The sequence below is a fragment of the Podarcis bocagei genome (assembly GCF_964188305.1).
Source record: "Podarcis bocagei genome assembly, chromosome: 12".
NCBI classification, from domain to species: domain Eukaryota; kingdom Metazoa; phylum Chordata; class Lepidosauria; order Squamata; family Lacertidae; genus Podarcis; species Podarcis bocagei.
This window is the reverse complement of record NC_138137.1, coordinates 12,353,847-12,380,533: the sequence shown is the minus strand read 5'-3', so window position 1 is coordinate 12,380,533 and position 26,687 is coordinate 12,353,847. Positions and strand designations below refer to the sequence as shown.

At 42.6% G+C, this 26,687-nt stretch overlaps 1 protein-coding gene across 5 annotated transcripts; it reads left to right on the top strand.

The window, feature by feature from the left end:
- The first annotated feature begins 29 nt into the window (after window positions 1–29).
- On the top strand, window positions 30–26,339 carry CTNNB1 (catenin beta 1). 5 transcript variants are annotated; one of them, XM_081164546.1, is made up of 16 exons: window positions 30–111; window positions 16,373–16,431; window positions 17,562–17,789; window positions 17,870–18,123; window positions 18,336–18,574; window positions 18,659–18,860; window positions 19,460–19,604; window positions 20,113–20,216; window positions 21,334–21,672; window positions 21,818–21,976; window positions 22,401–22,520; window positions 23,167–23,317; window positions 23,392–23,513; window positions 24,471–24,531; window positions 25,128–25,348; window positions 25,584–26,339. In XM_081164546.1, exons 2-15 carry the CDS (start codon window positions 16,419–16,421, stop codon window positions 25,334–25,336), a joined length of 2,346 nt encoding a protein of 781 aa, XP_081020672.1. In that variant the 5' UTR covers window positions 30–111; window positions 16,373–16,418; the 3' UTR covers window positions 25,337–25,348; window positions 25,584–26,339. The 5 variants fall into 5 exon arrangements, with proteins under 5 accessions (XP_081020672.1, XP_081020671.1, XP_081020674.1 ...); XM_081164545.1 differs by lacking the exon at window positions 30–111 and adding an exon at window positions 1,096–1,247; XM_081164544.1 differs by lacking the exon at window positions 30–111 and adding an exon at window positions 1,933–2,241.
- The last annotated feature ends 348 nt before the right edge of the window (window positions 26,340–26,687 follow it).

The window sequence follows — 26,687 nt, the reverse complement described above, 5'->3', positions numbered from 1 at the left end:
CTCCTCCTCCCAGTTCTGCGAAGATGGAGAAGAGGCGGAGCGAAGGCAGAAACAAAAGCTCGCGAAAAGCCAGGCTGGTTTGGGTGCTCCGATTCCTCAGCTGCCGGCAGGGTAGGTAGCTTGCGGTTTAGAAGAGGACAGGCTGAAGGAAGGGGCTCCCTTTCTAGACTCTTCCTGCCTCCCAAAGTCCACATGGGGATCGTCCCGCATCGTTTACTGAAACCTGCCCAAATTTCCAGGCAGACCTAATCGCCCCTCCTCCACGTTTCGGAGTCACTTCGGCTCCGTCGTCAGCTATTCACGTCGGGTCTTATTCAGGATTGCGCCGGAGCAAGTCGAGTCTCTCGCCCGGCCAAGTTGAGATGTTTTGTGAGTTGATGCGCAACATTTGTGAGCGTGACTGCGTCCCGATGTTTGCAACATCGACGCAGATCCGAGTTGGGAAAGGAGTTTGGAGGAGGCAAAAAAGCAGCCGAGTGCTTCGATTCATAGGCGTGTGTCTGATCAGTTAAGGCTATTAAGAACTCGCCCGTATTAATATTCAGCGCAGCCTAGAAAGGAAACTAAGATGGGACAACTCGCTAAGACAAAATCACGGCCCCCGCCAGTTAGAAGGCCCCTTTGCAAGTGGTTGTGGGTGCAACACAAAACACCTCGCAGTCATCGGTGGGGCGGGGAGTGCACGTTACCTTGGAAAGCAAGCTTTGATCCCAGGAAAGCGTGCAAGGGATCGCAGCCACCGGGCCTAAAACTTGGGAGCATCTATATTGGTAGGGGAAATCTGGCATAGGGAAAATACACTTTGGCAAGCCTAGGCGACTTGTGTGGGGAAACACACACACACACACACACACGCCACCCTATAGGGTTGCTTTTGCACCGTCGAGCCACTTCCAGGTACCGTCTTCGAAGCTCCTCGGGCTTGTTTTCGCTCACCAGAAACCACGGGGGGGGGGGAGAGAAAGTGGGGTGTTTGCTTTGGCCCACATCTCCGCGGCGCGTTTGTTTGGAGAAGAACTGCAGAGCAGGCTCTTCCCGCTGCCTCCGCCCGTCCCCACAATCTCCTCCCCGGCCCTCCGTCGTAGTAACTTTAAGTTTTAAGGAGTGGCTGCTGCTGCTGCTGCGGGGAGGGGAAGGGAAGGGAAGCCGGAGCAGCAGCCGGAGGAGGACAATTCCCAGCCCGACGCCGAGCCCCAGGATCCCGGCTCTGCAGACCAGGCTTCCTTCGGGAAGGGAGAAAGCGAGCAGTAAGTTGACGCGACACTGGAAGCCCGGAGCAGAAGAATTCTTGATTCCCACGGATCGGGCCGGTCTGGATAACCAAGGGGGTGCATTTAAAGTCACTTTCGCTGGATGCAAATATGCGGGGGAGGGAGGGATAGCGTTCCCCCCCTCAAAAGTATTTGCAATGGAGAGAAAGGGGGACAAGCATGCATGCTACGTTTGCAAGGGGTTTGTGTCAGGGAGGAAACAGCCTGCAGGCAGCTCCCCCCCCCCCGAAAAAGCAGCAACTTCTCTCCCAGGCTGCGGGAACGCGCCTCATTCCTAGCCTCTCCAAGATCGGGGGGGGGAGGGAGAGGGTGCCTCTCCTGTCCCCCCCCTCCTCCTCGAGGGCCTCATCACACCTCGCCGGATCCCTGCACCCGTCCTGCCTCGTCCCTCCCCAGCCCCTCCCCCCGAGCTCCCACAATCCCTCATCCTTCTCGAGTCTCTGCTAGGCCGTTTGCCTAGCAGTCCCTTCTCTTCGCCTGCGACTTTTCCTGTCTCCCTCCGCCGCGCTCTGTGTGTGTGTATGTATGTGTGAGTGCGCGCGCTGGCTGAGGGGAAGCCGGCCGGGCACTATTTCTCCTCCCTTTCCCTGCCCCTTGCGCGCGCGCGCTGCTGCTCCTGCTGCTGGGTGGGTTTCGCCTGCGTGTGGAATGCTGCGCGCGGCGAGGCGGCGTCGGCGGCAGGATACCATGCGAGCGCGCCCGCCGCCCTCGCTTATAAGAAGCTCCTGGCGAGCGGCGCCATTTTAAGCTTCCCTCACGCTCGCTTTCTCTCGCCCGCTCGCTCGCTCGCTCTCGGTGTTCGGTGGCCGGCGGAGGAGGAGGAGGCGAGGACGGGCGAAAGGAGCGCAGGCGGAGGCGCCTGCGTGGCCCGCGCTGCGGCGGTTAGCGAAGGGGGCGAAGGCGGCGGCCGGGGGAGCAGGAGCGGCGAGGAGAGGAGGAGGACCTTGCGCTCTCTCGCCTCACCGCCAGTGTTAGTACCGTTTCGGGGCTCCCGACTGTTCCCTCCTCACACGAAACTTGGCCTTGGTCCCAGCACTACTACTTCGGGGGGGGGAGAGTATAATGGTGCGTTGTTGGGGGGGGCGAGGGAGGCTGTATTTTTGCCTCACAAATTGATTGGATTGTCTCTTTTTTTTTAAAGTGAGGGGGGGACGACGACGGGGTTTTATTCTCGCGGGGGGGGGCGTAAAAAAAAAGAAGGCAGAAAGCAAAGGAGACCCGGAAGGCGTTTCTGTAATTTCGGCGTTGCGTTGAGAGGTGGAAGGGGGGGGGGATAGACACCCCCCCAAGATTTAAAATGGGGGCACCGTTGGGATCAGGTTGCGGGAATGTTTTCTCTCTTTCTCCCTCTCTCTCCCCCCCCCCCCACTTCCTGTGTTAAGGGCGGAGCGCAACTTCTCGGGTTTTTAACTCGCAGCCTTGGCCACAAGGTGGGACCTCTCTTCCCTGTCGGCTCGGGTGAGGTCGGGACCGCGAGCCGGGCAAGTAGGCGCCGTGCGCGACGCTGGTTTTTGTGGGTTATTTATTTTGTTCTGGGGCGAGCCTTGGCATGTAACACCTCGAGGCGTGTGGGGGGGGGGATTCCTGCAGACGATCCGGCGTCTCGTGGTGGGCTTGTTTTCTCCGGCGAGGTCGTGGAGCGACTTGCTGGCGGGTTTTCGCCCCCGAGGCTCGGGTTAGGGGGATGGTGGAGGAAGCGGGTGTTTGGGAAGGTAGAGAGAGGGAGGGGGGGCGAAGTCTCGGGTTTGTTTGGATTGTGTGCAATTAACTCCGCCGCCTCGCTGCAGTCAGCAGCACCAGATATCTGTTGCATTGTGGGGTGGTGTTTTGGTTTTTTTTGGCCTTGCAGGGCAAAGAGGCTCTTTTGATTTGTCCAGCTCTGTGAAAAGTGGGGGGCGGCTCAGATTCCCGCCGCTTTGGATCCGAGTGAAAAAGCAAGGCGTGCCGGAGATTTGGGCGGATTGCATAGGAGCTCTTTGCAAAACATCTTGGGTGGCACAAGGATCTTTGAGAAGGGTGGAGGCGACCTTGATAAGGAAGGGAAAGTGCGCGCTGCTGAATCTGGTGCGGGGGAACGATGAAGGCTGTAGGCTTTCCCAAATGTACTATTCGGGTCTCCCCTCGTGAAGATGTTAATTTCCCCTCCGGTTCCTGTTCTTACACCGAGGGCTGACTTAACCAAATCCTGACACTGCTAACTGCCGCTGCCATTTTTCTAGATAGCATTAGGAGAGAAAGTTGATACCCCGTCTCTTGGAGGTTTGAGAAGAAACAGGCTCAACAATATCTAGAACTTCCAAAACTATTGTACATGCTGGTGTTCTGTTGATTCTAGGTGTTTGAGCAGGAATTGCTTTACCATCCTGCGTTTTCCTCTTTTTGCCTTCCAAATGCGTACAGTGATGTGTGTGGTATGAGAAGTATGTCGAAAAGAGCTTTTTTAAAAAAACAAAAACCCAGTGGGAGCTTAATAGCAGAGGTAAGCCCAAAATACATGACTTGTCTTAAAGTTCCAGTTGGTTCAGGGCATACTAAACTACTGTGAAGCTTTAATGGTGTTTGGCATTTAACTCTTTTGGGTTAGGCTCCTCCATAAACATTATCCATGCTTTTAAATATTTCACACAAGTATACCTAGAGACCTAGTACAATTGGCTGAGCACCCTCAAAACATGACATACCAGAAAACAAGCCGGGACTTGAGAAGGAAGGTTAAAATGCACATTCATAACTTATCTCCTCTTGGTTTCACAAAGATTACGTATGCCAACCAACTACATCCCTTGGTCTTAAACTAAGTGGCGTTATTACTTAAGTCTTCCAACAAACTATAATTTCTGTTTTGAATAGAATACAAATCCTAATTAAGAACTGCAACAGAAATGGGGAACTTGTGCCCCCTCCTACAGCTCCCATAATCCCTGATTATGAGCCATTCTGAGAGTTAGAGTTAAACACCTGAAGGGTCACAGGTTCCTCATCCCTGAACTTCAAATATTATGACAAGACATAGTTTAGAAAATTCTAAAACTGCAGGCATTTGAACTTTGTGTGGCTTGAAGTAAATTTGTATAAAATTAGATTGTAAATGCAAAGCTTTCACAAGTGTTTTGGCCTCTAATGCAACTTCTAAACCAGAGTGGGGGCATGCTTGTATCTTAAATTTGTAACTTGTGTCCAGGTATTGAGGACTTACGACCCTTATGACTGTAGGGCATATATTCCAGTTTAATGTTTCTGTTGAAGTTTAAATTTAAAATCTAGCATGTTGTGGAGCATCTCTGCCATCTGATCTAATTCAGGCCAAGCCATAACTTGTGTTAATGTTATAGATGTGAAAATATATATGAGGGTGCACACCTTCAAAATACATAACTGTACCCTTGGCAGCTAAATCTAGAGTTACTGGTCTAAGACACGAGCTTGAACATCTCAAAAATTTAAAGAATAGTTATTCTGTGACAGATAACAAACTTGTAGTGTGAATGCTTTTGAGTGGCTAAAACTGTTCAGCATCTGGGTATTGAGGCTAATATTTTAAGAAGTGCATTCTGAGTGGAATGTCATTGAGGGGGGTACTCTGTGACAACTGTGTTGACAGCCATTACCTGTATATAACTTCTGTATACCCTATTCTTGTACCTCTGCATTAATTGTCCATGAGATCTAATTTGTTTGGGAATGAAAGTTGAGTTGGGACTTTCTTGGCTACCATACTGAATTGTCCCCATTTAAAAAAAATGTATGAGCTTGTTATAAATTGAGCAAATATTTAGTGCCTAGTCACTGTGCCTAAAAACTATAGATGTTGCCATCTACGTTTCTGAAACTTCTAGCCCTCATACAAGCTTCTGTGGTCTAATGTTGACAAGGTTTGATCCGATTTTGTATAACGTCAAAAGGAAAAAGGCTGCTTTGCTTCTGTAGAAATAACATATATGAAGAAATCACTGCAATTTCATATGGATACCTTCACTTCTGCATAACAAACCTATGTGGGTTTATGCATAACATAAGTGAGCTGTTTCATACGTAAAGTGATTCCTGCATTGGAAAAATGGGGAACTTAATTTATTTTGGTAAAACCCTAAATGCTGCAAAAATCTTTACCTAAAGAATAATTGTTGTTTGTAGTAATTCAGGTGAGAGCAAGCAGCTATGGCACAGCTGGTATTTGAATCTAAATTTGCGGCTCTGCCCTGCTCTTTCCAACAGCCAATACTGCATGTACCAAAAGGGCGCCATATGGTACATCTGGGTTACACTTGCTGCTCTTTTCTGGGAGGATTAAAAAGTTAGGTGATGGATTTTAAGCATTAGTGTGGCATTTCAGCTTTTGAAGCAGATTGTGGTTAGCATGAACAAGTTTATAGTGGATAGAAGGATAGCTAGTATGGTGATCAGATGTGTATACTGCCATGTGAGTATGCTTTCTATAAAGTCATGCTTCCAGGCCTATATATATTGAACCTTAATGAATATAGACATTTATACAGTATTGTGAAAAGCTGGGCTAGACATCTAGTTAATAATAGTTGTCAGTAGAGCTTTGCAAACACAATGTTCAAATTAGATTCTTAAAAATGCTTGGTGTTGGAGGGGGACAATATTGCATATTGGTTCTTAGGCAGGGTAAGTCTTATGAACTAATTCATAACTTAATTGAGAAAGTAAAGTACAGTTCTAGTACTCTATAGGTCAGTAGTTTAATATGCAAGAAATATAAATATTTTAAAAAGCATGCATAGCTAATAAACAATTGTGCTTCAAACAACTGATCTAAAATACTTGCAAGATGGGGCTTGACAAAATTAAATGTAAGATATTAGGGTGTCAGTAATTTTGTGTAATAATTCTTGGATATTTGTTTCTAACAGGTGTTTAATCTAGGCCAATCCTAGCTTTCTATTGTTAAGTTGAGTTTTAACTTTAAACTTGTCTGTTAGGGTTTGTAACAGAAAAGTACAGCTGTCCTGAGTTTGAATGCCTCATTATAGTTGGTAATTCCATTCCTAAACATCTTACCATAAAGTTGATGCATAGGTAGCTTAACCAGTTGTCAACAATAAATTGGAGATAAAAGCAGAATGGTGACATTAGAAGTACTTTTATGACAAAGTAATGGATATTTATGACACAAGTTGTGGGATATAATGTTCCACTAAAACGCTCTTGGTGTCTTTAGCAAGTAGTTGCATGTTAAACTGGGATGGTCAGTAATTAAAGGCTGTAGGAACTGTAGTGTAAGAGCTTGCTGGAACAGCAGATTCTGAGTGGAAGACCTAAAAGAGGAAGAGGAGAAACTTCATAGTAGAAGTCTTGGCAAATTTAAAGAACTTGCTATTCCAGATTTCCTGTTGGTTTTATAGGAAGATACTAACACATCCATCCATCGGAACTTCAGCCTTGAAACATGTAGAGGTATTTCACTGCATGTCCATGTGCTGTTGGTTGCATCATATTCTAGTTCTTTGCAGCATGACAGTATTTTTGTATTGTCAGAAACATACTTACTGCATGCACATTAAGTTCTGCAGGCATACATAATTTGAGATGGTCTTAAATCAGGTGGGGATCTAAGATAGGAATTATGAGAGTTGGAAATGTATAAGCTTGCTGAAGGCAATCATACAGGGGGTTTTTTGTGGGGGTGGTGAGGGAATGAGTGTAGCATGCCCGGCCTGACTCAGCCAAGAATTGATCAGTGATGTGTGTTTAATTAGCAAGAAGTTGGTAAAACTGTAACATGACAAATACCATGAGTTAATTCTTAAATAGTGAATTAAAATGTTAGCATATAGACTCCAGAAAGTTATCTGAACAATGTTTCAAAATAATACAGCAGTGCTGAACATCCATAAGTTCTCTGGTCTGCATTGCAAAGTAGAGGGGAGTTTATGGTCTGTTAGTTAGGCATCATTGGTTATTTCTCCAGTTGGAATAGAAATCTTGATAGATAAAGCATTAACTGGTCTATTGGCTTCATTTAGCATCAAACTGCTTACACTCATGCAGCCATCTTTCCATGAAGGGCCTCTTACTATAGCTGAACTGGCTCTCTAGCCTGTCATAAATTCAATATATCACAGAAAGTTTTTGCAGTAACTAGGCAGACCAAGAACTTAAGTAGCTGTCAACTGCTTAAGAACTTCCCTGGCCAAGATTTTTTTCAACATCCCTGAAGTGTATTAAGTTATTGGACTTTGTTTCTCTTCTCCAAGAAGACATGGGCCTAGTTTGCACAATCAGATCCTAACTTAATAAGCACCATGCACCTACATGTAAGCATTTCTGTTTCCACTTTGTGAGAACAGGAAAGCAAATCAGAAACCTACAGTTAACCATTGCTTCCCATTGCAGGATCTACTTTTAACATGAAATTTTCTGAAGAAAACCCCCAATGAATGTATCCTGCTTTATGAAAAAGAAATTGGAAACGTGCACACTGCATAGTATACCTTCCGTCAAGCAAACTTGATTTTTTTTTAACTCCCTCCCCTGCCCCAAACCAGGCTTAGCGGCTTTCTTCTTTCACTTAGTTGAGTTTCTTATAAGAATATATTAATCTGGGTATGATGATGATGATATTTATTTATTTATACATACATACATACATACCCTGCCCATCTGGCTGTGTGTATAGACAGAACTTAAGATGCATCCAACTCACACTCTGACATAGTAGAAACTACTATGCTCAAACAGGTTTGCTTGATAGAATGTTGCTACTTAAATGTTAATGCTGGTATGCATGAATGGCACAACAACAGAAGTAGCCATGTGGATGATGTGGAAGTGACCATCTTCTCCTGTAATTTATTACCTGCAGGAAGGCTGGCTAACTTCCTTGGCCTGCTAAAGTTCTTCACCCTGTTATACTGCACTTCCTCTGTAGGAGGAAAACAATTTAGCTGATAACGCTAGACAATTTGATAGTTCGTTAGAGGAGAAGTTGTCCTTAAGTAATTGGAGTTGAAAATTATATACCCAACTTCAGTTGCAGCTAGCCTATTCAGACCCTCTGAGCAAATTGTCTGAATGGATACCTGCATGTGAACACCTTCTCTAGTTTCATTTAAAAAGCAGGTTTTATTTCTGGACATAAAAAAAATTAGGTACTTTTGTAATTTTAATAATAAAATTTTGGACCTGTTTGGGCTAACATGTTCCCATATGATGGGCTGGTGGTAGTTAGAATTGGGCAGTATTTCTGTGAGGGGAATTTCCTTGGTGTCTTAGGTTTTGCTCTTTAAACAGTATACACTGCAGAGCTTGTTGAGTGTAATATTAAAGTAAATTAAAAGAAAAAGAAAGCAAGTAAGGGCATAGTTATGTTAGTGTTCACCAGTTTTTCACTTGGGGGAGAGCTAGAACAGTACAGCTGAGACTGCACACAGCTTCTAATAAAAGGAGAGGGGAGAAAATGCAACCTTGAATTCTCAGGAGGATAGGGAAAAGGAGTGTTTAATCATTCTATTTTGCACTCGCATAATGTAGTGGAAGCAGTGTGTGTATGAGGAACAAAAACACCTGCCGTTTGCTGTTTGAAACTAAATATTGCTTCAACTAAAGCTCTAGCTTGGGAGAAGGAAAACTAATATTTCCAGTGCAAGCTAATTGTCTTGAAAGGACTCTTACTTTGGTGCTTCAGAAGTATTCAGTAAATATTTATTACTCCTACAACAGGAAAACAATTCTTTGTTAAGTTACATGTAAGTGTGGGGGGAATGAAACCTACTCCTAGACTACTAATATTGCAAGTTTAAACATGGTGATGTTGAGGCTAGATAAACTTGCTTTCATTGAAGCACTGTAATAGAAATTAGTGAGTCACTGGAGTAATAGTAAACTTTCACCTGCATATGATAGTAACTGAATATGTAGTAACATTTCTTTCACTTTTCCAAATGGCAGAACAAATTTTCACTGAGGTCTTGGAGCTTTTAAGTTTCGAGATTCAACACAGCAACACCACAGTTCATAGTGTTGAAAGGATTATGGAGGTGCCTGAGTCAAATTTATTTATTTATCTGAATGCTGCCAGGTTTATTGTAAATTTTTCTAAAGCTTTTTTATATGGCACATAGTTTTATTTTCAGAGAGTGAAGAAAAGGATTCTGGCGCGGTACCTCAGTCAGGTGTATAAACCGTGTCGGTCAGTGAATATTTGAAAAACACCTGTTTAGCGTAAGATATTCAGCTGATTCACTGACATAAGCAGCATATGCAGTCTTTCTTCCCTGTTAGTAGTGGGTAGATCAGCCTAAGAACAGATCTGTTATTTTCACAGACCTTGTGAACAAGTATAAATAAAGACTTTAAAATAAAGTAATAGTAGTAGTAGTAGTCTTATTGAATGCCTTTTATATTGAGCTGCTTCTGAAGATTGTTTGGAAACTGCAGCTGGGACAGAATTCAGTGGTCAGGTTGCTAACTGGGGCAAGGTGGTTTCAGCACAATTCTGGCCCAGAAAAAAGTTTGATCTATTAAGTCCTGTGTGTCTCAGGATCCAGTACATCATGGACCGCCTCTCCCCGTATGGCCCACCTGGACACTGTGATCATCTGAAGCCCACCTTTGTCTGTCTCCTCCATGGGAGATCTGGAAGGTGGCAACACAAGAACAGACCTTTTCCGTGGTGGCTCCCGCTTGTGAAATGCTCTCTCCTAGAAGGCTTGCCTGGTGCCATCATACATATTTTGTGTCTGTTTACAGAGCAACCCATACTGTTCCAAGTGTGATTGTACTAGTAGCATGCCCTAAGCAGATTGCAGATATGGTTCTGGAATTTGCTATCAACATTCAAGACATTCAGATTTCTGCATAAAAGAAAAAAGTTGCAAATTTTAAGAGAAAAAGAGAAAAATTGTTGTTAGCCGCCCTGAGCCCGGCTTTGGCTGGGGAGTGCGGGATATAAATAAAATTTATTATTATTATTAATCCAATTAGCTTTCAGGGACCGAGCAGCAAAAGCAGCCTCCATTTGGCCAGTCTTGTAACTTGGAACATCTGTCTTTGGAAGAGTGTGCCTTGAGCAGCTATTTAGCTTTGGCTGGAAAGGCATCAGTCCTAGAGAAGAATGCTTACTTAGTTCATGCCCCATTCTGAGTCAGTAACAAAATTAAGAAGAAACCTAGAGGAATACATAGGTGACTAGATGGTTCTGAGGCAATTTAGGTGCCATTTGTTTTGGGATGAACTAGAAGCTAGGATTGTCCCTTGCTAGCAGTGCTAGAGGGTAGGTGTTTTTTTAACCTGTACTGCATTACATTTTGTGCCAGGTTGATCCTGAGCCTGAAAAGAGGCTTTTAAATAGCTTGTGCCTGTTAGAATTTGCACCAGATGGGCAAGCTTTAAAGATACTGCTTTTTATGTCAAATAACACAAACACAGACAAGTGGGCTGTAACTTGTAAGGCTGTATGTACATATAAGCAGCTGCTTAATTAGTGGACTTGTAATAGAAATGCAATACGTAGGGTTATTTGCGTGTAGGGTAGAAGTTCAAAATTTGAGCCTGCTGTAGATGTATTAAACCACAATACCACAAACCATCAGACACCATTTCCCTTGCACCCTAGAATAGCAGTAGCTATTCTAAAGTGGACAGCATTGCCAGTGTAGTTTTAATTTTCAAAACAGACATGTAAGTGAAAAAAACTGTTTGTTGTAACAGGTATCTCTGCCTTTGCCCCAGGAAATGGTTAAATGATAAAACTGTTTTCTTAAAAATATGGCTGTCTAATTTTATATTGACTCCTGAATTGAGAGTATTTCCAGAGCATATTTTGTATACTGCCTAGAGGATTTTACAATCAAGTGGTATATAAATTTTGTTTAATAAAACAATAAAATAGAGCTGCTGTAGTGTAACGGATAAAGAGACTGAGTTATGAATTTGATAAGTTCCCACTTCTAAGTTGTCATCTTGCCTCTGTTATGAGCTCACTAGGTGGCCTTAAGGAAACTACTCTCTCTGCCTCAGTCCTAATCTTATGTGGAGGGAAATACTGATTATGCATTGTGAATTAAACACTTGGGCACTCTACAGAAGTTTGTTATTTGATGCTACTAGTATTGCTTATTCCATTAGTATTTTATAATTGCCTCTCCTTTGGTGAAGCTGTGTAAACACATGCTTCCATTAATATTATGGGTTGTGCTAAGAGCCCAAAAGTGCACTTAGGTACAAGTTTTTAGATAATCTGGTTTATAGGTGGCACATTGTTAGGCCTGTAGAACAAATTCATCTGCTCATCTCCCAAAATGTTTTCCACCAAAATTTAGGAAGTCTGTGCTCTACTTTTAAGAAAATAAGGTTGGCAGTATAACCCAGGCTCGCTCTGTGTGTCTCTATGTATACACACACATGTGAGCATTAAGTCTTTAATTAAGAACTTCATAGCTTGCAAAAAGCTGCTGAGAAAGGGGTATGCATATTGAACTGGCTGGTGTCCAAACCTGTCCATACGAAGAATGGGACTGCTGTAGTCACAGATTGCCTGCCATCCATCAGACTAGTGAGTCCAATATTATCTGCATTAAAACACACACAGCAGTACTGCTGTGTGCACTGGTTCTTTGATGCAAGTTGCTCTGCCTGTATGTCTTGTCTGGTAAAGCTTCATTAGTCAGTTTGTGTTCCATTATATGCCATCTGATACGGATTTCATTAATCAACTGTCTTGGGTTAAGAACCTGAAAGGTGCTAATATGAGCAGATTCCAGCAACTGATGTAATAGCATAAAAATATTTGTTGAAGCTATGACTCCCACATTAGAGAGTAGCATCCTTTTTGCTATAAAGTGAATACAAGTAAAACAAATGTAATTTCATTAATATATTTTCATGCATTGGGTTGCCACATGGCGCCCAAGGCACGCATGTGCCCAAAGGATTTCCCCTCCCTGCTGAAACTAAGCTTTATTATAGCCAGTAGAACAGGTTGTGGCATGTACTTGGTTGCTGTGTGGTCCCCGTGACAGTTTCTGCACTTTGCAGATGTGCCCATAGGCCCTAAAATGTTGGCTACTCCTGCATTAGAAGAGTTCCTAAATGTAACTGCTTTGCACTGAAAGTGTTTAGGCTACTGCTTCAGTCAGGATAGCTGCCTGATCAACAACAATTTTTGTTGAGTCTTGTTAAAGTACCCTGGGCTCATCAGTTTTGATTCTTTTGAATATGCTATTAAGACTTGTAAACATTTTATTGAGTTCACAACTAGATTGAAAACAATTTCAGTTTTTCTGCTGGAGAGTCTTATTTATAAGGGAACATTAGAGGCATGTGCTTTTGTGACTGTAGGTTAGTGAAGTGGCTAATAAGCTGTTCATTGGAACAACTATATTTCATCGGAGCACATTAGATTTTGAATTGTTGATTTCTGAAGCAAAACATGGATGTACATTCAGTAATAGCTAGTAAAATAGAAGGGGAAGAAACCTGTCTTAAAACCTGTTGGCTATGTTAGGGAGAAATGTGTGTATGTCATCTTGGAAGGAAGCAAGATCTGTTTTTCTCAGGCAAAGTGTTTACTCGAGGTATCAGAAGGAAATGTTTCAAAATTGATGAATGACTATTATAGATTATATATATATTTGAGAACAGGTTATAACAATGTATACAAGCCATAGCAAAAATTGGTACCTGAAGAGGTGGTGTGTAGGGAGAAGGGATAAATGTATTTTGAAATTATAGTTATCTGTTGGAACCATACATGCAGTTCTATAATGTATACAAAATTCTATAATGTATACAAAATTATTTTGTACTAACCTTACTTGCACATCTGGGGTGGGGGCTGAAACAGACTGGAGCCTTAGAAAAACAAATGGATATTCATGCTAAGGAAATATGATTCCCAGACAAAGCAAAACTTCTGCAAACTTGTCTAACCCTATGGCAGAAATAATGTCTGCGTGATAGAACCAGGTTTTAAATTCCTTTGAAACAGCTTGGTATTCATAGTTGTATTCATAGCAGTGATTTTGCACAGTGCACAGGACATCTCCAGAGCATCTATGTAGACACTTTGATCTCTGTTTAAACTTACAGGATAGCTGCAGTCCTCCTTCACTTGAACTACCAGACAGTTCCATGAAGGTGTGTTACACTATTAAACCACCCTTCTAGCATGTGTGACTACATCCATTATATTTCATTAACCTTGTTGGTTGGCATCCTGAAGGGTGAGCACTGAACAAGCCCAAATATAAGTAGGTCTGACCACTTCCTTCCAGATACCAGGTTTCCACACTTAATGAAGCAGTGAGGGATTTCTTTTGAAGGGGGGCTCTACCCAGCACAACAGATTAGGAAAAGAAATGTTTAGCATTTAATCGCAAGCTTGCAGAACTAGTTATGCAGCAAGTAAACTAGTATTGCTTGATATGAAGCAGGAAGACTACATAGCACATTCACCAACAAGAAAATATTCAACTCTAAAAATGCTGGAGTTGTACAGGTAACTCTCAACTTACGTGACTTTTAATTTGTGCTCATTCAGCTTTACGTGCTTTGCTTAAAAAAATTAAAAGGGGCTCGGTATCCAGGAAGAAAAACCCACCCACCACTGAACCCAATGTGTTTTGACCATGCACAGTTTTGGCCTTAGCCACTATTCCTGGAATGTAACCCCCACATAAGTTGAGAGTCACCTGTATTACAACTGAACTTAAGTTAATGGTTGCATCTCCATACATCTCACTCCTTTGGCTCCTGTTATATGGCATACTTCCACAAATGCCAGTACAGTGGTACCTCGAGTTAAGCACTTACCGGTAATTCGTTCTGGAGGTCCGTTCTTAACCTGAAACTGTTCTTAACCTGAAGCACCACTTTAGCTAATGGGGCCTCCTGCTGCTGCCGCGCCGCCAGAGCACAATTTCTGTTCTCATCCTGAAGCAAAGTTCTTAACCTGAAGCACTATTTCTGGGTTAGCGGAGTCTGTAACCTGAAGCGTATGTAACCCGAGGTACCACTGTAGTTTTGCAAAAGGGATTGCAGGTGATAGTCTTAAATTGGTATGTGGGGGAGGGAAGGCAGCAAACAGAAGAGACACTGTTTGGCCTTTTCATCCAGGACAAAGTTGAGGGCATAATTGTATCTTGCTGGAAAGCTATGTTGGTAAGTGTGTATCCAGATGTATTGGAGTATATAGGCTTAACCCTCTTGTGATCTTTATCACTGACTCTTGTCAGTTACTACTCTTAATTCAGAGCTGGGGAATCTTTTCCACCCTGAACCAGATTGCCTTCTTGTCAGCATGTGCATGCCAGTGGTGGGCCAAGCAATAAGCACAGATTTTATCTTTTTACAGCGGGCTAGTTTATACACACACACATCTTTCTATCAAGACTAGAGATGTAAAATTTTGAGATATTTTGAGGGTGGTGGGTGAGGGTGTGTGTATGCTTATCTCACTGTTTTTTGTGGAGGGGAGAGGGAACTGAAAAAAATGCAATACTTTTAAAAAAAAGCATTCTACATATTGAAAGTCAATTTGTTACTGTAGGAACATAACATGCATTATGTATAGCTTGGTTTACTGTAGGATTATTGTGTCTCATGTATTAAAAGTACAGTTTTTTCAGAAAATAATTTCACATTGATTTTTTCTTCAAAAATAAGTTTTTATTACAGCTTAGCGTATAAGGAAGCTAGCACCTCTGCTTTTGCTAGTTTGAGGAGCAGGCAAAGTAACAATAGAAACAGGAGCCATCAACATTACAGTAAAACAAATCATTATTTTGAAAATTATCATGTCTCCTCCAATTCACCCGCAGTTTCAAGCAAACATAAAACACTCATTTCCATAAAAATAGGGGGGAACAAACCTCAATGAACACCACATGAAATTCAATCGGTCTCCTTTTCTAAGTTATCACTTTCCGTTTCTTCCTTCGTATTGCATTTCTAAAAATGGATGATTTGCTCAGATTAAACTAAGCTAGTCCAGAGGACAGGACAGAGACAGGTCCACTACCTATGTCAACAAGAAGGCCACAAACAAAGAAGGCAGTGAATCATTCTTCATTCTCTTGTGACAATGACAGTGCCCTCCAAGAGGCAGAAAGCATCTTGCTCTTACATTTTAGAGGTGTACTTTTTGTGTACAGTTTAGGATTTGTTTGTGCTCTGTGTACAGAAATATTATGATCCGATACTGTACACAGACTTGCATAAACATTTGGGGGGCCTAAATATATGCATACCTTGTCTTAAAACAATCCAGATTTTTCTATTTTTCATAAAAGTCTGTGGGGGGAAAGCGAATTTCTCCTGCTTTTATTTACTGGGCTTCCACGTATATAATTCAGATGAAGCATTATTTGAGTTCAAGGAAATACTACCAAGTGCGAAGCAGAGCCCTTGAGGGCTGTGGCTTTGTGTGGCCTGGGCAGAGTTCTGAGGGCCAGGTAGAGAAGCCAGGAGGGCTACATTTGGCCCCTAGCCTGAGCTTCCCTATTGCTGCTCTATTTCAAAGATTTCCCTGACCTAGCAAAGATGCAACTCCTTCATTCAACTTCATAGAAACTAATCTTTAGATCATAGGTCATAGCCTAGCATTTGCATTGTTCTCAAGGTCACCTTTGAGTTGCTGTCGCAAGGCCTCCATCACCCAATAACATTTGGGCTAGGAGTGTGGCAGTTGCTTTCTCTGCTGTAGTTCATTAACAGCAGCTCACAGTTTCCCTGCAAGGAAACACAATCTTCTAACAACAGTGTTAATGTTCACTGCACTTAAATGAGCAATAAGAAGATCCAGATGTGTAGTTTATGCCTGGGTTTGGTTTCCTTTGGAAGGAAGTAGCTGGGTGTGTATTGGTATTGCAATATTTGCATTTATTCCAAATGCTCAGGTTAAGGCACAGTTTAAACAGCTGACGTCCACTGTTCCCACATCAAATTTCTAGAGAGGCAGTTCCTCAAATTGCTATTTGCTGACAGGGCCAAGCTCAGAGTATAGGATGGCCTACAAATATTAAATTATGCTAGTTTCTTTAGCAAAGCTATGTCTCATTACTTAGTGGAATTGTACCTTAGATCCTACTATTGAAATATATTTTATTTATTGAACTATATATTTTGTTGTATTTTAGGGTCTGAAGTGCAGTAGACCACAGTTCTGGGAGCACATCAAGGATCATGGCAACCCAAGGTGTGTCTTTTGTGTAGCCATCAAGTTACTGATGGTTCATTGTGATTATTTCAACTCTGATCTTGCTGGGTGTGGGCATAAATTCTCAAGACTTAGCAAATAACAGCTCTATGTGTCCAGGGAATTAAGGCTGCATGGAGTTGGCCTGTTCTGGTGGTTTCACTGGATTCTGATTTTAGGTTTACAGTGGTGCCCCGCAAGACGAATGCCTCGCAAGACTGAAAACCCGCTAGACGAAATGGTTTTCCGTTTTTGAGCTGCTTCGCAAGACGATTTTCCCTATGGGCTTGCTTTGCAAGACGAAAACGTCTTGCGAGTGTTCCGATTTATTTTCGCTCCCCCCCTTTTCCTAAGCCGCTAATAGCCTTTTAGCCGCTAATCCGCTAAGCCTTTAATAGCCGCTAAGCCTTTATTAGCGCTAAGCCGCTAATAGGGTTGCTTCGCAAGACGAAAAAAACGCTAGACGAAGAGACTCGCGGAACGGATTAATTTTGTCTTGCGAGGCACCACTGTACTTTGAACAGAAAGTGATAAGTTGCAGGCTTCTGAGTGGGCTTGACACGACTCCAAAATCCCAGTCTTTTCTCCCTGCCGAACAGACATTTAGTTAGCCTGTACTTACAGGAAGAACAATACTGTTACAGGAAGAACAATACTGTTAATCAAATTTCAGGGTTTTTTTGTTTCTAGAATTTAATGTGTTTGTAAAACAAAAATAATGAATGGCAAGAAGAGATCAGTAAATATTTGAATGCTTATGGATCATGGCCAGTAGGCATCAGATGGGAAACTTGAATTGTGGGGCTGCAGATAAAAGCTCAGATGGAGTATGAAAGTATGAGCTTGAAGGGCTTGTTGAAACAAAAAGGTTTCCACAATAGTGGCGAAACAAACAGCAAGGAAGGGGTAATGTGGAATTCTCTTCAATGGGATTTCCTCGACTAAGGCTCTTGTCTCCTAACCAATAACTCTTCTGGTGTGTGATATAAAGAAGAGCCTCTCCAGCAGGTCTTAAATGGGGTGACCATTATAAACGCGTAGTGTAGATAACTTGTATTTGTCCAAATCCAGGATTTTGCCAAAATGACGTGTGATGTTGAAGCAAACTCATTGTTAACCATCTCTTGCAGCTGACTTGATGGAGTTGGACATGGCAATGGAGCCAGATAGAAAAGCAGCTGTCAGCCACTGGCAGCAACAATCATACCTGGATTCTGGTATCCACTCTGGTGCCACAACAACGGCTCCCTCTCTGAGTGGCAAGGGAAACCCTGAAGAGGAAGATGTTGATACCACCCAAGTTCTATATGAGTGGGAACAGGGATTCTCTCAGTCCTTCACTCAGGAACAGGTTGCTGGTAAGTACAGTCTTATTACCTAAATAACCACCTACTTCCTTGTTAGTCAAGTTGTTAAAAAAGGCTTGCTCCTGTTCCAGATATTGATGGACAGTATGCTATGACGAGAGCACAGAGGGTGCGTGCTGCCATGTTCCCAGAAACATTGGACGAAGGCATGCAGATCCCATCAACACAGTTTGATGCTGCTCACCCAACAAATGTGCAACGCCTTGCTGAACCATCCCAGATGTTAAAACATGCTGTGGTTAACTTGATAAACTACCAAGATGATGCAGAACTTGCAACTCGGGCCATCCCAGAACTGACCAAACTCTTGAACGATGAGGACCAGGTAATGTACATGTAATTATTGGCGTGTACGTAATGAGTCTTTTTCCATGAGCCCCACAAGGGACACTTCGAGTTGGACTGTGCTGTTTCACATTGAAATTGTGCCTCCAACATTCATAGTTTTCCTGTGTTGAAAGTGTTTTAGTGATCTTTTTATACCTTGAAAAGTTAATGAACATCAAAACAAGTAACTCTTTCAAATGCCTTTTGTAGGTGGTGGTGAACAAGGCTGCAGTTATGGTTCATCAGTTGTCCAAAAAGGAAGCCTCTCGCCATGCGATAATGCGCTCTCCTCAAATGGTTTCTGCCATTGTGCGTACTATGCAGAATACAAATGATGTGGAAACAGCCCGTTGTACTGCGGGTACACTACACAACCTCTCTCATCACCGTGAAGGCTTGCTGGCAATCTTCAAATCAGGAGGCATTCCTGCTCTTGTTAAGATGCTTGGGTATGTAGATCGTTGACATGACACACCTTTCCAACATCTGTCAGCCTTGGACTGGAGGTTTGCTAACCTAAACTTTCTTCATAGTTCTCCCGTGGATTCTGTGCTCTTCTACGCCATTACTACTCTGCATAATCTTCTCTTGCATCAAGAAGGCGCCAAAATGGCTGTTCGTCTAGCTGGTGGCTTGCAGAAAATGGTTGCCTTGCTCAACAAGACAAATGTTAAGTTTTTGGCCATCACAACAGACTGCCTGCAGATTCTTGCATATGGCAACCAAGAAAGCAAGGTAACTATCAAAACATTTTAAAGTGTTTTGAGTATGCAAAGGGCAAATAGTACTGTATTTACTCAAATGTAACACGTACCTTTTTTTGGCCAAATCACGATGCAAAAATTAGGGTGCGCATTAGATTTGCCTAAATGTGGTAGTCTGGCAGCTCAGAAACACAAGCAGTAAACAGAGGAAGAAACACCTTGCATAGTTCTTTTAGTGATCAAGAATCCAATATGTCTATGCAGGCAGGGAATGACACAAATGTCAAAAGAGCCCACATGGCATAGTGGTTAGTGTTGGGCTGGCGAAACCCAGGCTCAAATTGCCACAGCCATCAAAAGCCCACTTGGTGACTTGCTGCATCTTCCAAGACCCAGAAGGTCTTACTGTTAGATGTTCTTCTTCCGTATTTCTTTAATTTTAGCTGCCCCATCCATGGATTTTTAAATTAAATTTATTGCAAAGTTGGTTGTCCCTCACCCTGGTATCTATATAGATGAAAGGCAGGTTATAAATATTTTAAATAAATAGTTATTAGGAGTAAAGGTAGGATATAAATGAAATGAGTAATTACTGCTTTGTTTTTTATTTTATTTTTAAACTTTTTGCAGCTTATCATTCTGGCCAGTGGTGGACCCCAGGCTCTAGTAAACATAATGAGGACCTACACCTATGAGAAACTACTGTGGACCACAAGTAGAGTGCTAAAGGTGCTGTCAGTCTGCTCTAGTAACAAACCGGCAATTGTAGAGGCTGGTAAGTATCTCTTTTATGGCAACACCATCACATTTTGTTTAGACAATTATTGCTAGATAGTACTTTTAACTAAAGTGCCACATAGAAGTAAAACAAAAGTTAGATGATGCCATGCCACTTTAAAATGGGTTTCATTTCCCAACTACTGTATAATTAGAGACCTCATGACTTTCTAAACTGGTGGATAGGTTAATGTGTCTGAATCCTGAAGAGGTAATAAAATTAGAAGTACACTGTGATTCTGGCCACGTGTGTGTGTGTGTGTGTGTGTGTGTGTGTGTGTGAGAGAGAGAGAATGTGTCCTCATTCAGTGGCTTAAAGCTTAGCTCTGAAATGAAACATGGTTGTCAGAAGAGTTAGATGGTTTAAAAGTGAGGAAAATTCAGAACAGCAATCGGGCACATGTGTGGTACTTTTAAGTGAAAGACTGAATGTCCCATGTAAAGACTTGAGGTTGGAAGAAGGATACATGATGATGTGAAACCTAATATGCCTAAATGTTCTTTAGGTGGAATGCAGGCTTTGGGACTCCACCTTACAGATCCAAGCCAACGGCTTGTTCAGAATTGTCTCTGGACTCTTAGAAATCTTTCGGATGCTGCAACTAAGCAGGTAAGGAACAAGAACTTTAAAGGTTATCATAAACGCCAAAGCTATAAAGTGTTCCCAAGTGTCAAGCTAGGTTGATAAAAGTCACCATGAATAAACGGAGGAGCATGCATGAGCCTGAACCGTGCATGCTCCTTGCAGTAAACCATGGGTTGCATGTTGCCTGGCCCCTGAATTACAGAGCCACGAGACTAGTATTGAAGCATAGGGATGCTATGCTGATTAACACAAGGTAGAGGCATATTGCAACAACCATTTGTTAGTGGGGGCATGGAAGAGATGATCTAAGAAATAATGATGTTGTGTCCAGGTGAGGAATTCTTATGACAGACTGAAATGAGTGAGGAATTTGAGGTGCCTGGCTTTCTTCCTCATTTTTACAATGTTTTTATTTAAAATTGTATGCTGTCCTTTAATGAAGCATATTCCAGGCTAGTGTAAATTAAATTAAATTCTGCCTATGGATATGCAAATACTTCCCCAGGATTGTTTTAAATCAAGTGTGGGGAAAATATAGAAACAGATGAAGAGAGATGCTTTCTAATGATTGCACTGCTGATTCAGCTAATGCTCTTGCCTCATCCCATATTTTGGATGAGCTGCTCATGTTTCTGTTTTTCAAAGTGCCAGTTCTACATGTTAAACTCTTAAGGGTTCACTTATTTCCCCCTCAATTTTAGCCTTGGAGAGGGTTAGTTACATGCTAATGAGAATGTGGTAGGTGGAGCTGTGCTTTTCATCTGTACCCTTAGTTGGAGAACAAATCGTCATTGGGAAGAACACTAGTCACTTCTGGGGAATCCTTTCACATTTAGTTGTGGGCTTGATCAAAAGGGCCTTTTTAAGGCTTCCCATTGTATAAGCAGATGCTACAGGAGGAAGAAAGTTTCTGGTAATCAGTGTTGCTAGAATGGATCTACCTTGGTCCTTTTCATTGTTGTGTACTTTGCTGAGAAGCCCTGTTAATCTGCGATCAGCCATCCCTTTAAATTTCCTATCTGGATTAATACAACCCACAGATAGGAAGGTGAGATAGTAAAAGTAGCTCTTACAGAAACTTGGCATTAATAAACAGCCAGGTACAAAGAAGCTGGTGTTAATGCATGCTCTCTTCTTACAGGAAGGTATGGAGGGTCTACTGGGAACCCTTGTGCAGCTATTAGGGTCAGACGACATCAACGTTGTAACCTGTGCAGCTGGTATCCTGTCTAACCTTACTTGCAACAACTACAAGAATAAAATGATGGTGTGCCAAGTGGGTGGCATTGAGGCTCTTGTGCGTACAGTTCTCCGGGCTGGTGACAGGGAAGATATCACCGAGCCAGCTATCTGTGCGCTCCGTCACCTCACTAGTCGGCACCAAGAAGCTGAGATGGCGCAGAATGCAGTGCGTCTCCATTATGGACTTCCAGTGGTGGTTAAACTCCTGCATCCGCCATCTCACTGGCCTCTTATCAAGGTAACAGAATTCAAAGTATAATCCTGTCTTCGAGGGTGGGAGAGGACGGAGGGAATCCAGTTGGACTTTCAAATGCTGAAGCGAGGTTTTTGAGTGCCTTGCAGGATGTCTTAAAACTTTCTAACGGCCTTCCTTGTAATTTCAGGCTACCGTTGGTCTGATCCGCAATCTTGCTCTATGTCCAGCAAATCATGCTCCATTGCGTGAACAAGGTGCTATTCCAAGACTAGTCCAGCTGCTGGTTAGAGCGCATCAAGACACCCAACGCCGTACGTCGATGGGTGGCACACAGCAACAGTTTGTGGTATGTGACTCTTAATGAAGAATGGCAGAAATAAGTGCAGCAGGATCTCCTTTGTCTAACCAAAAGCTTCAAATAATGCAACTACTTGTCTTGCTTTTCCTGCTATTGTGTTAAAATACTGTAGGCGGCTTACTGCTGAGGCTGATTCTGTAATGGCAGACAGGAAGAACTTACTGGTAGACGTCTGTAAGTGTTCACTAAACTTATTGCCATACCTGCTATTCAGGGAGGGATACATTATTCCACTATAAAGGTGGTTTTAACTCTCTTATCTCTGCACTTGCAAAACTTGACTGCTCACTGAAAAAACACTACAAATATGCCAATGCAGACTAGGTATCAAAGGCATGTTTGATTTGTCAGGATTTCTGTAACTAACCTGTGTAGTAATTAACCCCCCCCCCCCACAATGTTTCTTGTGCAGGAGGGCGTTCGTATGGAAGAAATAGTTGAAGGCTGCACTGGAGCCCTTCATATTCTGGCTAGAGATGTCCACAATCGAATTGTAATTAGGGGTCTAAACACCATTCCACTATTTGTGCAGGTAGGTAAAGTTTCTGAGCAAGAAAATACTTGGAAGAGTTGTGATTTTATGGAAGAGTGTGGGAAACAATTTTTAGAAACTGCCCAGTTATTTTCTAGCTGCGGTCTTATCTGAGCACAGTATTGGCAGAGTTTTAGTCAATATACCATATATTTGCATAGAAATAAATAATTTGGCATTGTGTGCAGAATTTGGCTTCTGCCAAATGTGGTTGAAAATGTGATGGATGGTATGGTGCCCAAGAGTCTATAAAACTGAGGAGGGTCACTACATTCATGTAGTAATGTGCCCACTGCCCAGAAAAATAGGGGCTGGATATTTACCTTTGCTCACTTTCAGGACCATCAGACTCGCTGTAATTTTCCAGAAAAAATAAATAAGGGAAGGCATCTGGTCCAATTAGTTGAGGTGTCAGTGGCCTTGGAACCCAGTTTGTACCAGACATCACACGTGCACTGAATTCATGATCTCGTCCTCATTAGTGAAAGTTGAATTTCTTACCAGAAAGTAGTGTTTGATTACCTAGAGGCCTGCAGGAACCAAACTTTGGTCAAGGCCTAAAGAAGGTTTTTCTTGACAATGCTTGTAGTTTGTGCTCAAACAGCATACTTTACAATGTCTGTCCTGCTTGATGTTTTCCTTCTAGCTGTTGTATTCCCCTATCGAGAACATCCAGAGAGTGGCTGCAGGTGTACTGTGTGAATTGGCTCAGGACAAAGAAGCAGCGGAGGCAATTGAAGCAGAGGGAGCTACAGCACCACTGACGGAACTTCTTCATTCTAGGAATGAGGGTGTGGGTAAGTAGAGGAAGAGAGAATTGGGCTTGGTGGTATTTGGATTCCTCTGCTAAAACTCCCTTCTCCTTGAACAGCGACATACGCAGCTGCAGTGTTGTTTAGGATGTCCGAAGATAAACCACAAGATTATAAGAAACGGCTTTCGGTCGAACTGACGAGCTCCCTCTTCAGGACTGAACCAATGGCTTGGAATGAGGTCAGTTAAACGGCTAGATACACAGCTAACAGTATTCCTTTAATCATGGAGTTGAAACCTGCAGTGCAAGAATCCTGTCCCTGGGTGGGCTCGAACCACCAACTTCCTGGTTAACAGCCAGACATGCTGACCTATGGCACCATATGCCCGCAAACAATAACATTAAGCTTGGACTTTCGGAGCAGTTTTCAAATAAAAGCCATTAGTTCTGTTCCTAAACTTTTCTGTGATGTGAGTGAGCCTTTGGATTCCTAAATGCTGTTCAATGTTGCTAGATCACTAATGGACATGGGTGGTGCTGTGGGTTAAACCACAGAGCCTGGGGCTTGCCGATCAGAAGGTCAGCAGTTCGAATCCCCGCAACGGGGTGAACTCCTGTCGTTTGGTCCCTGCTCCTGCCCACCTAGCAGTTTGAAAGCACGTCAAAGTGCAAGTAGATAAATAGGTACCACTCCGGCAGGAAGGTAAACGGTGTTTCTGTGCACTGCTCTGGTTTCGCCAGAAGCGGCTTGGTCATGCTGGCCACATGACCCGGAAGCTGTACGCTGGTTCCCTCAGCCAGTAAAGCGAGATGAGTGCCACAACCCCAGAGACATCCACGACTGGACCTAAGGGTCAGGGGTTGCTTTACCTTTTTAATGGCAAATTAACGGAAACCATATAATGTTCCTATTAAACACCTGATTGTCGCATACACTAGAAGTCTCCCAATATTAAAGTTTCTATTAATGAGACTATTGCAGAGGACTCTGCCTTGGTATGGCAACTTGGTCTGCTTCATATGTGCTAGCTACATAGAAAAATAGCTGGAGCTGACTGTTGTGTACTTCTAACCAAATCAGTGCAGGCATATATAACATTAAGTAACTCTTTGAACAAATTCATAGATGATGGGTGCTTCTGGAATTAATTTCCTGCCTCTGCTGAGAGACTTAATTCTTTGCATATTCCCTACAGACTGCAGATCTGGGACTTGATATTGGTGCCCAAGGAGAACCCCTTGGCTATCGCCCAGATGGTATGTATCAATTGCAGTAAAGCCAAATATACTTAGAATGCCTTTAAGAATACATTAAGATGGTAGCATCTTAACTGAACCTTTGTTATTTGCGCTGCTCCGTGGAACAATGCCACTCAAAACACGTGTTGAGCAGCCTCCGTGTGAGAGCACCTCACCAAGTCATTCTAGATCAATTGCCTCATATTCAAATGCTACAAAAGTTCCCTGGTGTAAAGCGTTTTTGTATATAAAAATGTGCTGGTTGTGTAAATATAGACACCTCTGTTTTATGGGCAGGTAAAAGCGAGCTAGAAGCGTTTCTAGTTGCATATTTAAAAGTCTGCATTTCAGTTGTGTGCACTGTAATAGTATTGCTGTTCTGGGTTTTCAGCAGTATGCAGACTAATGGCTTGGCTGGAACTTGCTTTATGCTTCTGATAGTAGCATGCTAATGACTTGCCATTTTGTCCGTACAACTTCCGGGCTAGAAAATGTGACTTCAGTGTGGCTGGGTTATGGAATCTCACCCACTGATGTTTGGAGCTTCTGGTGCGCCTAACATGTTAACATGCTTTTCCCCCCCTTCTCCCCTCTGCCATCCTTAACTTTCTTAGATCCTAGCTACCGTTCTTTCCACTCTGGAGGATACGGTCAGGATGCCTTGGGTATGGACCCAATGATGGAACATGACATGGGGGGCCACCACCCTGGTGCTGACTACCCAGTTGATGGGCTGCCAGATCTAGGACATGCCCAGGACCTTATGGATGGGCTGCCTCCAGGTGACAGTAATCAGTTGGCCTGGTTCGATACTGACCTGTAAATCGTCCTTTAGGTAAGAAGCTCCACCTACCTACCAATCTGAGAATTTGGCTGGCAGGGAGGGAACAGCTTTGGGTTGGTTCGTGTTGGTCACAGACGCGCGTTTCAAAATTGCAGTGTCTGCTTTCAACCTAACTCATGATTACGGTCTCTCAGAGTGATTTACTTAGGTGTGTCATGATGCAGTTCTAACCTGAGTAACCATTCCTGTTGTTTAACCCTGATTTATTTTTTTCCCTCCTACACAGCTGTATTGCCTGAATGATCTTGCATTGTGATTGGCCTGTAGAGTTGCTGAGAGGGCTCGAGGGGTGGGCTAGTATCTCAGAAAGTGCCTGACACACTAACCAAGCTGAGTTTCCTATGGGAACAACTGAAGTAAACTTTTTGTTCTGGTCCTTTTGGTCGAGGAGTAACAAATGGATTTGGAGAGTGACTCACGAAACGAAGAATGCACAAGAATGAATATCACAAGATGGAATTTATCAAACTCTAGCCTTGCTTGTTTAAAACTTTTTTTAATTTTTAAATCTCTTGTAATGGTACTGCCCTTGCTTGCTTTTAAAGTAGTTTTCTTTTTTGCAGTAACTGTAGGGTTTCTAAGTCTCTGTGTTTTTAAGTTATAGTGAACCTGCTACAGCAATTTCTGATTTTTAAGGATCGAGTAATGGTGTAGAACACTAATTCATAATCACTCTAATCGTATTCTGAAAAGTGTAACATTGTGTAGCCTTTTTGTATAAAAATTAGACAAATAGAAATGGTCCAATTAGTTTCCTTTTTAATATGCTTAAAATAAGCAGGTGGATCTATTTCATGTTTTTGATCAAAAACTTATCTGGAGATGTCTGGGTAGGGGCCAGTAAGAACTGTTGTATGGAACCTTGTATTGGACAGTTTACCAGTTGCCTTTTATCCAAAGTTATTGTAGCCTGCTGTGATACAGATGCTTCATGAGAACAGTTATACAAATGGTTCAAAATTAAAGTAAACTTTTAAATTCACTTTGCTGTGTTATTTCAGTTATTCTCTATGAACGAATTTTGGTGAAATGCAAAATGTAATGCCATTTGCAGTGCAATCCTGTGCCTTGGTAAATACCACGTGCTCAAAGGGGTTTTTATTTCCTACTAAGGTTGTCCAGAATTATAGATGCATTACAGGATCTTAACATTTCTAATCTCAGATAAAATGTAACTGAGAAGGTTTATAGATGCAGAAAGGTAGTGGTAGAATTATAAAAAGCAACATTTCAGAAATTGCCACTTTGAAGTTGGCCATATTCCTCTTTGAGTATTAGTCCAGGTTTGTTACAAAATCCAGAAAACATCCATCTAATACAGTATCTATGG